The sequence below is a fragment of the Pristiophorus japonicus genome, chromosome 14, assembly GCF_044704955.1.
Source record: "Pristiophorus japonicus isolate sPriJap1 chromosome 14, sPriJap1.hap1, whole genome shotgun sequence".
NCBI lineage: Eukaryota > Metazoa > Chordata > Chondrichthyes > Pristiophoridae > Pristiophorus > Pristiophorus japonicus.
Window position 1 is genome coordinate 146,093,529 of NC_091990.1, and position 12,636 is coordinate 146,106,164.

General features: G+C 49.7%; 1 protein-coding gene across 5 annotated transcripts in view; it reads left to right on the plus strand.

Moving 5' to 3' along the window:
- Window positions 1-879: 879 nt before the first annotated feature.
- alkbh3 (alkB homolog 3, alpha-ketoglutarate dependent dioxygenase) overlaps window positions 880-12,636 on the plus strand; it is a 103,337-nt gene continuing 91,580 nt past the window's right edge. The window contains exons 1-2 of one of the 5 annotated variants that reach the window (XM_070899673.1): window positions 880-1,190; window positions 12,177-12,293. In XM_070899673.1, coding sequence (XP_070755774.1) covers window positions 12,215-12,293 — 79 coding nt within the window. In that variant the 5' untranslated portion in view covers window positions 880-1,190; window positions 12,177-12,214. Of the gene's footprint in view, window positions 1,191-1,349; window positions 1,531-2,123; window positions 2,724-12,176; window positions 12,294-12,636 lie in introns of those variants that run through there. The other 4 variants (XM_070899674.1, XM_070899675.1, XM_070899672.1 and 1 more) reach the window with 4 other exon arrangements.

Genomic DNA, 12,636 nt, shown 5'->3' on the forward strand with positions numbered 1-12,636 from the left:
TGTGTATCTGTAAAGCATGCACTCCCATGTTCCACCACCAGGGAGCGCATCCCCTGAAGTCCCAAGGGATCCCAGCATCCCTTGGGAGCACTGTATATAAGCCGACCCCTAAGGCTTGTTCCTCACTCTGGAGTGTCTTAATAAAGACTGAGGTCACTGTTACTTTAACCTCCCTGTGTGCAGTCTTATCTGTGTTAGGAACAGAATAATGAGGGACAGTGCCGAAGGGTTTAAGGGGACAGTTGCTATATGGGAGGGGGGAAGAAAGCTAGTTATTTTTGCTCTCCAAGCTGATACTGGAGTAGTGAGTGTTTTGGGTAAAGGAGAATGAGACCCAAATGTGCTTGATGTCACCTAGCCAGATCTGGCAATGGATGGCTAAATCAGTTGTGCAGCAGGTATTTTCAAGTCTGCCCCTTGGACATAACAGAATGAAGATGGGGACTATACCAAGAGGAGCGGACAGGAGAGAGTACAGGTTTTGCTAGGGACAAGGGGATCAAACGTGTAATAATAACTGAGAAGGTTCTTGGATCCTCAATAAGTTTACCCAAACTTGCATCGAACATGTGGATATGTCCGAATGAGATTGTTTAAAGCAGAGACTGGATGCCAAAAGTGGAAAAAGAATTCCTTTTTCTAGTAATATTCGTCATCTTAAGCAGAAAGCTCACCACAATTTGTTTAAAAAGAAATCTAATCAAAATTCCAACAGCTCCATACTTCCAGCATGTGTAGTATATCTATTATTAAAATCTTCAACCTGCACACACTTGATGTCACAGTCTCACACACCCACTCCCGCGCTCACACATACTATTGTACTTCTACAATCTGGTCACCAGGTGGCACTGGATTATGTTTGGCCAGGAATCACAATAGTGCGGCACAGGCGGAGGCCATTCGACCCATCGAGACTGCTGGCTTTTTCGAAGAGCAATCCAGTCTGTCCCACTACCCCGGCTCTTTCCCCATTTCCCTGCAATTTTTCTCCTTCAAGTATTTATCCAATTCCCTTTCGAAAAGAATTATCTCTCAATCAACATAAAAACAGATGGTCATTATCACATTGCTGTCTGTGGGAGCTTGCTGTGCTTCCCACATTACAAAAGGGACTATACTCCAAAAGTACTTCATTGGCTGTAAAGCGCTTTGAGACGTTTGGTGGTTGTGAAAGACGCTATGTAAATGTAAGTTTCGATTTCCCCTCTTTTTTTTCTCTCTCTCACTTATTTCTCTCTGCTCCTCTCTTTCATTTTCTAGTCTCAGCCTCAGGTCTGCAGATCCGGCCAGAGGATATACTGAGGCTGGGCCGAAGGCAGTGCGACACCTGCAGAAACAAAATGCAGGAGTCGCTGTGTGAAATGGCCGTCCCGCCCGCCGCCAGTGGTGCCGATTGAAGTGGGAGATTGTTCTCCCAGAGCCGGGGGCGGGGGAGAGGCTGGCGGGTGGGAACGATTGTCCGGCGCTCCGCGGTGCCGGAATCAGCCGGTCCCTGAGACTGTGACACAGCGGGAGTTAGAGTCTGAGGTTGGTGGGGAACGGACCGGAAATCGCGGGCGGGGATCTCCCATAACAACCGGAGAAAGCCCCCTCCCCCATAGTAACCGGAGAGAGCCCTCTCCCCTATACTAACCGGGGAGAGTCCCCCCATCCCCATAGTAACCGGAGAGAGCCCCCTCCCATAGTAACCGGAGAAAGCCCCCTCCCCTATACTAACCGGGGAGAGTCCCCCCATCCCCATAGTAACCGGAGAAAGCCCCCTCCCCCATAGTAACCGGAGAGAGCCCCCTCCCCTATACTAACCGGGGAGAGTCCCCCCATCCCCATAGTAACCGGAGAGAGCCCCCTCCCATAGTAACCGGAGAGAGCCCCCCCCATAGTAACCGGAGAAAGCCCCCTCTCCCATAGTAACCGGAGAGAGCCCCCTCTCCCATAGTAACCGGAGAGAGCCCCCTCACCCATAGTAACCGGAGAGAGCCCCCTCACCCATAGTAACCGGAGAGAGTCCCCCCCCCCATAGTAACCGGAGAGAGTCCCCCCCCCCCCATAGTAACCGGAGAGAGCCCCTCTCCCCATAGTAACCGGAGAGAGCTCCTCCCCATAGTAACCGGAGAGAGCCCCCGCCCCCATAGTAACCGGAGAGAGCCCCCACATAGTAACCGGAGATAGCTCCCCCTCCCCAATTTGAAACGGAGGGAGGGCCCCCCATAGTAACCGGAGAGCCGCCCTCATAGCAACTGTGAATAGAGCCCAATTCACTGGGAGTGAGGAGCTATCTCTCTTGATTCCACCACTGTTTCTATGCGATAAGTTGCTACTCCAACATATAGTCCTGGATAGCTGCAATTTCCTCCAGCTAACAATTGATGATTTTAAAGTCTTCATCTTCAGCCCCACTACAAACTTTGTTCTCTTGTGACCGATTCCATCTGCTCCATGGCCGCTGTCTCGGGCTTACTCTGATTGTTGGAAACTTCAGTCTGAACCCTGAGCTGAGCTTCAAGCCCACATTCTCTCCACCACAGAGACTGCATACTTCCATTTCCGTAACATCACTCACCCCTGTCCCTTTGGTTTGCCGCTTTTTTTTGTTGGTTATGGCTCTATCAAATGCTTGTGACATTTTTCTGCGTTATAGGCACTATATAAATACAAGTTGTTGTTGACCTATATTTCTGATACGGAGTAAATATGGTGATATATCAGCCAAAAACCTGCAAGTTGGTTTGAGTTTTTTTTAAAGTAAACTATATTGCCAGATTTTCAAAATGTAATTCTGTATGTTGTAAAATATGACAAACATTTGAAATGGTTGTGTGGCAATAACTAGTTGCACTTCTGTAATTGAGGGCTAATTTCTAAATTAACAGAAACTGAATTTTCACACATTCCTTTTCTCTTCCTCCCCGCCCCATATATGCACATTTTATATATATATATGTAGCTTATTGTTTCTGAAATTTATCATCGTTGCTGTAATTCAGCAGCAGTTCTGGAAATCTCAGTCTATACATTTGTTTCTGAATGTGATTCTCAGTTTTAACAGTTATGAAAATAACTATTAATATGGGCCTTTGTTGTAGAGAGATTGTATGGGTTGGTAACAATCAGCTTGGCTCAGTTGGTACCAGTCTTTCTTCACACAGAGGGTTGTAAATCTTTGGAATTCTTTACCCCAGGGCAGATGCTCAGTCGAAGAGTATATTCAAGACTGAGATCAATAGATTTTTGGGCACTAAGGGTGTTATGTCTTTAATACTCTTATGAATGACTCCACGAGATCTAGTATTGTCCTTGAGCTGTTATGACCTTAGTCCCATTTATTGTAACTCCAGAGTGAGGCACAAGCCCGGTGAGCAGCCTTTTATACTAGGCCCTGCACACCTATGCAGGTGACCCTCAGGTCTTTCACCACAGTGCCCTCTGGTGGCACACCTTGTGACTGTACAGTTAGTATACATGGTTTACATACATGACAAAGGGAATCAAGGGATTATGGGGATATGGCACGAAAGTGGAGTTGATGTAGAAGTTCAACCATGATATTGAATGATGTGCAGGCTCGAGGGGCTGTATGGCCTACTCCTATTTCTTATGTTCTTACTCAAGACAATTGTGAGGCTTAAGATGTTTACCTAAACTGACACTTCAGTGTGGTATAGAGTTGTGGTATAGAGACTCTGTCTCATAATTGTGATGTTAAACTATGGCCCTGTCTGCCTGCTCAGGTAGATGTAAATAATCATAGAATGGTAACAGCACGGAAGAAGTCCATTCGGCTCATGAATCCGTGCCGATTCTCAGCTAGTCCCACTCGCCTGCCCTTTCCCTGTAGCCCTGCAAATTAATTTTCCTTCAGATATTTATCCAATTCCCTTTTGAAAGATAAGATTGAGTCTGCCTCTTTCCGGCAGTGCAATCCTGATCTTAACTATTCGCTGCGTAAAAAGTTTTTTCTTGCGTTGCTTTTGGTTTTTTTGACAATCGCCTTAATTCTGTGACCTCTGGTTTTCGACCCTTCTGCCAATGGGAACAGCTTCTCTCTATCTACTCTGTCCATAAGCAGGAGTAGGCCATACGACCTCGAGCCTGCCCCGCCATTTAATACGATCATGGCTGATCCAATCATGGATTCAGGTCCACTTCCCTGCCCACTCCCCATAACCCCTTATTTCCTTATCGGTTAAGAAGCTGTCTATCTCTGTCTTAAATTTATTCATTGACCCAGCTTTCACAGCTCTCTGAGGCAGCGAATTCCAACTGATTTACAACCCTCTGAGAGAAGAAATTCCTCCTCATCTCAGTTTTAAATGGGCGGCCCCTTATTCTAAGATCATGCCCCCTAGTTCTAGTCTCCCCTATCAGTAGAAACATCCTCTCTGCATCCACCTTGTCAAGCCCCCCCCCCATAATCTTCTGAATTCCAATGAGTAGAGGCCCAACCTACTCAACCTTTCCTCATAAGTCAACCCCCTCATCTCCGGAATCAACCTAGTGAACCTTCTCTGAACTGCCTCCAAAGCAAGTATATCCTTTCTTAAATATGGAAACCTAATCTGTACGCAGTATTCCAGGTGTGGCCTCACCAATACCCTGTATAACTGTAGCAAGACTTCCCTGCTTTTATACTCCATCCCCTTTGCAATAAGGGCAAAGATTCCATTGGCTTTTCTGATCACTTGCTGTAACTGCATACTAACCTTTTGTGTTTCATGCACCAGGATCCCCAGATCCTGCTGTACTGCAGCACTTTGCAAATTTTCTCCATTTAAATAATAACTTGCTCTTCGACTTTTTTTCTGCCAAAGTGCATAACCTCACACTTTCCAACATTAAACTCCATCTGCTAAATCTTTTCCTACTCACTTAACCTGTCTATATCCTTTTGCAGGTTTTTTGTGTCCTCACACATTGCTTTTCCTCCCATTTTTGTATCGTCAGCAAACTTGGCTACGTTACATTCAGTCCCTTCATCCAAGTCGTCAATATAGATTGTAAATAGTTGGGGTCCCAGCACTGGTCCCTGCGGCACCCCACTAGTTACTGATTGCCAACCCGAGAATGAACCATTTATCCCGATTCTGTTTTCTGTTAGTCAATCCTCTAGCCAGGCCAATGGGGCAGAACTCCCTATTTCCTCTTCCCGCGAGCGTTTGACTAAAAATAAGAGAAAAGATGCGCATCTACCTTTTAGTCGAATGCCCGCCAGAGATCCCGAACTCGAGGCATCCTCTTCTTGCATAATGGAGTGTGTTCACGTTGGGACGTCCGCAGGAGTCATGTGGGCCTGGACACCCAATCACGGGTAAGTATTTTCTTATTCATAGTAACAGGAGTTTCGTAAATGTAAAACTCCTATTACTATGAATGAGAAACACCCCAAAATGCGCACACACTACATAAATCATTAAAAAAAACACCTCACATAAATACACTAATAGAAATTAAAGTTGTTAGAAATGTTTTTTTAAAGAAAAAAAATTTGCCGATTTTTAAAAAAAAGTTTTAATTATGATTAAAAATAAATGTAACGTATTGGGCAAGGTTTTAAAAAATGTGCTTTTTAACTTTAATTTATTTATATTTTTGTATGTTTTTAAACTCTTACGCCTGTAAAAGTAGGCTAGGCAAGAGTTTTGAGCACATTTGCTGGGCAAAATATGCTTAAATCCTGCAATCTTGCCCTTGCAAATGTCCTCACTCCCGAGATACGGAGGATCTGTCAAGCCAGAAACTTAACAGATCGGAAAAGCCGGTTTTCAGCGCAAGCACATTGCACGCTGAAAACCGGCTTTTCCGATGCCTTCCCGGGTCCGTAGAAACTTCGTACGGATCCGGGGAGGCCGGGATTTCTGCCCCAATATATTACCCCCAACCCCGTGAACTTTTATCCTTTGCAGTAACCTTTTATGTGGCACCTTGTCAAATGCCTTCTGGAAGTCCAAATACCCCACATCCACTGGTTCCCCTTTATCCACTCTGTTCATTACATCCTCAAAGAACTCCAGCAAATTTGTCAAACATGACTTCCCCTTCATCAATCCATGCTGACTCTGCCTGACTGAATTTTGCTTTTCCAAATGTCCTACTACTGCTTCTTTAATAATGGACTCCAACATTTGCCCAACCACAGATGTTAGGCTAATTGGTCTATAGTTTCCTGCTTTTTGTCTGCCTCCTTTTTTAAATAGGGGCGTTACATTTGCAGTTTTCCAATCTGCTGGGACCTCCCTAGAATCCAGGGAATTTTGGTAAATTACAACCAATGCATCCACTATCTCTGCCGCTACTTCTCTTAAGATCCTAGGATGCAAGCCATCAGATCCAGGGGATTTATCTGCCTTTAGTCCCATTATCTTACTGAGTGCTACCTTCTTAGTGATTGTGATTGTGTTCCTCCTCCCCCCTATAGCCCCTTGACTATCCACTGTTGGGATATTTTTAGTGTCCTCTACCGTAAAGACTGATACAAAATATTTGTTCAGAGTTTCTGCCACCTCCATGTTCCCCATTACTAATTCCCCGGTCTTGTCCTCTAAGGGACCAACATTTATTTTAGCCACTCTTTTCCTTTTTATATACCTGTAGAAACTCTTGCTATCAGGTTTTATATTTCATGCTGGTTTACTTTCATAGAATATCTTTCTTTTCTTAATCATTTTTTTACTCATTCTTTGCTGGCTTTTAAAAGCTTACCAATCTTCTGTCCTCCCACTCGTTTTGGCCACTTTGTATGCCCTTGTTTTTAATTGGATACCATCCTTTATTTCTTTAGTTAACCACAGATGGCTATCTTTTATTTTGCACCCTTTCTTCCTCACTGGAATATATTTTTCTTGAGAGTTATAATTGTCCAGACCACTCATTATTTTGAACACATCCCAAATCTTCTCTCAATCTTCTCTGCTCCAAGGAGAACGACCCCAGTTTCTCCAATCTATCAATGTAACTGAAGGTCCCTCATTCCTGGAATCATTCTCGTAAATCTTTTCTGCACCTTCACTAAGGTCTTCACAACTTTCCTAAAATGTGGTTCCCAGAATTGGATACAATACTCCAGTTGGGGCCGAACCAGTGTTTTATACAGGTTCATCATCATTTTCACACTTTCATACAGATTGAGCATCCAAAATCCGGAGTTCCGGAATCCAGGACGATCCGTCACAGCGTCATCCGGAATCCGTAAAATGTTCCGGAATCCAGACCAGATGACCCTGCCGACCTCAGGGCCTCACCGTTGCCCGACCTCGGGCCTCGCATCGCCGGCCTGCCCGAATACCTCCTCGGCGAGATCGGCCAGCCCGAACACCTCCTTGATGCGGCCCACCCGACGACAACATCCTTGGCGGGGCCCACCCGACAACAATCTCGGCGGGTTTCGCCCGTCGATGACCACCTTGGCGGGGCCCGGCCCGACGGCGACCTCCTTGGTGGGGCCCGGCCCGGCCCGATGGCAACCTCCTTGGCGGGGCCCGGCCCGGCCCGACGGCGACCTCCTTGGCGGGGCCCGGCCCGGCCCGGCCCGACGGCGACCTCCTTGGCGGGGCCCGGCCCGGCCCGACGGCGACCTCCTTGGCGGGGCCCGGCCTGGCCTGACGGTGACCTCCTTGGCGGGGCCCGGCCCGGCCCGACGGTGACCTCCTTGGCGGGGCCCGGCCCGGCCCGACGGCGACCTCCTTGGCGGGGCCCGGCCCGGCCCGACGGCGACCTCCTTGGCGGGGCCCGGCCCGGCCCGACGGTGACCTCCTTGGCGGGGCCCGGCCTGGCCCGACGGCGACCTCCTTGGCGGGGCCCGGCCCGGCCCGACGGCGACCTACTTGGCGGGGCCCGGCCAGGCCCGACGGCGACCTCCTTGGCGGGGCCCGGCCCGGCCCGGCCCGACGGCGACCTCCTTGGCGGGGCCCGGCCCGGCCCGACGGCGACCTCCTTGGCGGGGCCAGGCCCGGCCCGACAGCGACCTTCTTGGCGGGGCCCGGCCCGGCCCGACGGTGACCTCCTTGGCGGGGCCCGGCCCGGCCCGACGGTGACCTCCTTGGCGGGGCCCGGCCCGGCCCGACGGCGACCTCCTTGGCGGGGCCCGGCCCGGCCCGACGGCGACCTCCTTGGCGGGGCCCGGCCCGGCCCGACGGTGACCTCCTTGGCGGGGCCCGGCCTGGCCCGACGGCGACCTCCTTGGCGGGGCCCGGCCCGGCCCGACGGCGACCTACTTGGCGGGGCCCGGCCAGGCCCGACGGCGACCTCCTTGGCGGGGCCCGGCCCGGCCCGGCCCGACGGCGACCTCCTTGGCGGGGCCCGGCCCGGCCCGACGGCGACCTCCTTGGCGGGGCCAGGCCCGGCCCGACAGCGACCTTCTTGGCGGGGCCCGGCCCGGCCCGACGGTGACCTCCTTGGCGGGGCCCGGCCCGGCCCGACGGTGACCTCCTTGGCGGGGCCCGGCCCGGCCCGGCCCGACGGCGACCTCCTTGGCGGGGCCCGGCCCGGCCCGACGGCGACCTCCTTGGCGGGGCCCGGCCCGGCCCGACGGTGACCTCCTTGGCGGGGCCCGGCCAGGCCCGACGGCGACCTCCTTGGCGGGGCCCGGCCAGGCCCGACGGCGACCTCCTTGGCGAGGCCCGGCCCGGCCCGACGGCGACCTCCTTGACGGGGCCCGGCCTGGCCCGACGGCGACCTCCTTGGCGGGGCCCGGCCCGACGGCGACCTGCTTGGCGGGGCCCGGCCCGACGGTGATCTCCTTGGCGGGGCCCGGCCCGGCCCGACGGCGACCTCCCTGGTGGGGCCCGGCACGGCCCGACGGCGACCTCCTTGGCGGGGCCCGGCACGGCCCGACGGTGACCTCCCTGGTGGGGCCCGGCCCGACAGTGATCTCCTTAGTGGGGCCCGGCCCGACGGTAACCTCCTTGGTGGGGCCCGGCCCAACGGCGACCTCCTTGACAGGGCCCGGCCCAGCGGCGACCTCCTTGGCGGGGCCCGGCACGGCCCGACGGCGACCTCCCTGCCGGGGCCACGCCCGAACACCTCCATGGTGGCAGGGCCCCACCGACGATCTCCTGGACGGGGCCGGCGACCCGATCAGCTTCTCGGAGAGCAAACCCCCCCCCCTTCCCCCCTCCCCTTTCTGACATTCCGAAGTCTGAAAAAACATGAAATCTGGCTCGGCCTCGGTCCCAAGGTTGCTGGATTCGGGATGCTCAACTATTTATGAAGCCCAGGATCCTGTAAGCCTTTTTAACTGCTTTCTCAGCCTGCCCTATCAACTGAATGATTTATGCACACATACCCCTAGGTCTCTCTATTCGTGCACCCCCTTTAGGATTGCACCATTTAGTTTATATGTCCTCTCCTCATTCTTTCGTCCAAAATGCTTCACACTTTTCTGCGTTAAACTTCTTCTCCCATGTTTTCGGCCATTTCACCAGCCTGTCTATGTCCTCCTGAGGTCTATCACACTCCTCCTTACTGTTCGCTATACTTCCAAGTTTTGTGTCAGCCATAAATTTTGAAATTGTGCCCTGTACACCCACATCCAAGTCATTTATATGAAGAAAAGCAGTGGTCTGAGTACCTTCCTCCAGTCTGGAAAAAAAATCATGTGGCACTATTTGAAAAGTGGGAGTTCTCATGATATCCTAGCCAAATTAACTCTAAAATCAGATTATTTAGTTATTGATTCATTCGTTTTTGTGGGCCCCTCCTGCATGTTATCACGTTTGCTGAGAGAACAATAGTGAGTGTTTCAAAAATAATTCACTTAGCTGTAAAGCACCTTGTAACGTCCTGAGGACGTGAAAGAAGTTATGTAAATTCACGCATTTTGCTTTCTATGTGCATCCTTAAAACTACAAACAAATCTCATTTCAATTGATGTGTACATTTTTATCGCTGAGCTGCGACTCAGCAAGTCCAAAGTCAGTGGTGTCTGCCTGCTCCTCTGACCATAGTAAAACATCTATAGTGTTGGGACAGTGCAGAAGCAGCGTGCAGTGTTGGAGATTGCAACTGCTCCTGTGCAACGGACTACAGGAAGAGGTTCTGCGATGTAAAACACACCATGAGAAAGGTTTCCTTGCCCATAGCTGTTGTTTATTGCTGCCGGATGTTGATACACGTATAGCTGACAGCGACAGGAAAGTAAACTTGCAGTGCTGCCCACTGGAAAGATCCATTTCATCAGGTTTTCGTGGCAATTCATCCTCGTTCAAGTGACCGCCTATGAATGAATGATTTACCGGCTACGCGAGACCCGCACTTCTGTGACATTATCGCAGCACAGAATAAGCTTGTGCTAAAAAAAATGCAATTAGCCCCTTAGGTTTGGCACTCGTCAGTTTTTCGAGTGGGTTGTTATGAACATTTCTAAAATGTAAGCCGGGCGTCAAACGGTCAGGTTTTTTTCCATTATCGGGTGTTTGATTTTCTTGTTGATAAAATACTTATTCAAACTCCAATCTCATTTTCTGACATAGAGACATAGAAAATAGGTGCAGGAATAGGCCATCCGGCCTTTCGAGCTTGCACCACCATTCAATAAGATCATGGCTGATCATTCCTTCAGTACCCCGTTCCTGCTTTCTCGCCATACCCCTTGATTTATTTAGCCGCAAGGGCCATATCTAACTCCCTCTTGAATATATCCAATGAACTGGCATCAACAACTCTCTGCGGTAGGGAATTCCACAGGTTAACAACTCTCTGAGTGAAGAAGTTCCTCCTCATCTCAGTCCTAAATGGCTTACCCCTTATCCAAAGACTATGTCCCCTGGTTCTGGACTTCCCCAACATCAGGAACATTCTTCCTGCATCTAACCTGTCCAGTCTCGTCAGAATTTTATATGTTTCTATGAGATCCCCTCTTATCCTTCTAAACTCCAGTGAATACAGGCCCAGTCGATCCAGTCTCTCCTCATATGTCAGTCCTGCCATCCCAGGAATCAGTCTGGTGAACCTTCGCTGCACTCCCTCAATAGCAAGAACATCCTTCCTCAGATTAGGAGACCAAAACTGAACACACTATTCCAGTTGGGGCCTCACCAAGGCCCTGTACAACTACAGTAAGACTTCCCTACTCCTATACTCAAATCCCCTTGCTATGAAGGCCAACATACCATTTGCCTTCTTCACCGCCTGCTGTACCTGCATGCCAACCTTCAATGACTGATGAATCATGACACCCAGGTCTTGCTGCACCTCCCCTTTTCCAAATCTGCCACCATTCAGCTAATCCTATTTTCTGCTCTGCCCCTGTTCAGTTTTGGAATTGGTAAAAATATGGCGTCCTTATTGGTTCCCACAATAATAAGCAATATCAGTGATGAATGAGCATGATAAATGACCAGTTTATAGGATTTTAGCATTGGTCGTTATAGGCATTGTCTTCAGTCCTCGCCAGAAACCCGTTCCCAAGCCACCAACTCCATTCCTCTCCCTAGTCACTGTCGGAGGCCGAACCAGATTGTTTGCCACCTTGGCATCCTAATTGAACCTGAGATGAGCTTCCGACAACATATCCGCTCCATCACCAAGACTTCCACCTTCGTAACATCGCCCATCTCCAAACTTGCCTCAATTCATCTACTGAAAACCTCATGTTACCTCTTGACTTGACTATTCCAGTGCTCGCCTGGTCAGCCTCCCATTTTCCAAGCTTCATAAACTTGAACTCATCCAAAACTTTGCTGCCCGATCCTAACTTGTAACAAGTCCTGTTTGCCCAGCACCCCTGTGCTCACTGACCTATATTTCCTGCTGGTCCAGCAATGCGTTGATTCTAAAATTCTCATCCTTGTTTTCAAATCCCTCCTTGGCCTTTGTCCCTCACTATCTCTGTAACCTCTTCCAGCCCTACATTACTCCAAGATCTCTCTACTTCTCCAATTCTGGCCTCTTCCTCATCCCCAATTTTAATCACTCCAGCATTGGCAGCCATGCCTTCAGCTGCCGATGCCCTAAGTTCTGGATTTCCCTCCCTAAGCCTCTCCATCTCTAACTCTCCTTTAAGGTGCTCCTTAAAGTCTATCTCTTTTCACCTGTCCTAAAATCATCCTGCGTGGCTCGGTGTTAATGTTGATGACTCTCCTGTGAAGCGCTTTGGGATGTTTTACTACGTTAAAGGCGCTATATAAATGCAAGTTGCTGTTCTGACAGCTCGATCGTGTGACCCTCTACTTTTCTTTTAGTGTGTTATGGCAGTGAAGAAGTGAGATTTACAAGACTCATGGCAGACAAAAGACAGCGGGCAAGAGTGCAGGGTTCGTGGGCAGGGCCCAGTAAGACCGCAGCAAGCTCATTTCAAGGTATGACATGTAAACCGGAATTTTTTTTAAAATCAGCATTTTCTTTTTAGAAAACTGGTAGGTTATTATTGAAGCAGAAAATTAGGATTGTTGCTATCATGGGGAATGAGAATGGTTATCAGTGTTTACATATTAGAATGAATAAGGGGCTTCGAGTTGACCAAACACTAAACTAGTGAATGCATAATCTGAGTTTCGCTCAGTATTTTTTGTTTTTTTAAACTATCTCGTCCTACTGTCTTATCTTGTTTACCTACTGCATCTAATGAAGTTTTGTCAGTTCATTTTAATTCTTTAACAATGTCAAGAGGTATGGAATCTTAATAATAAACAAGCCTTGAGC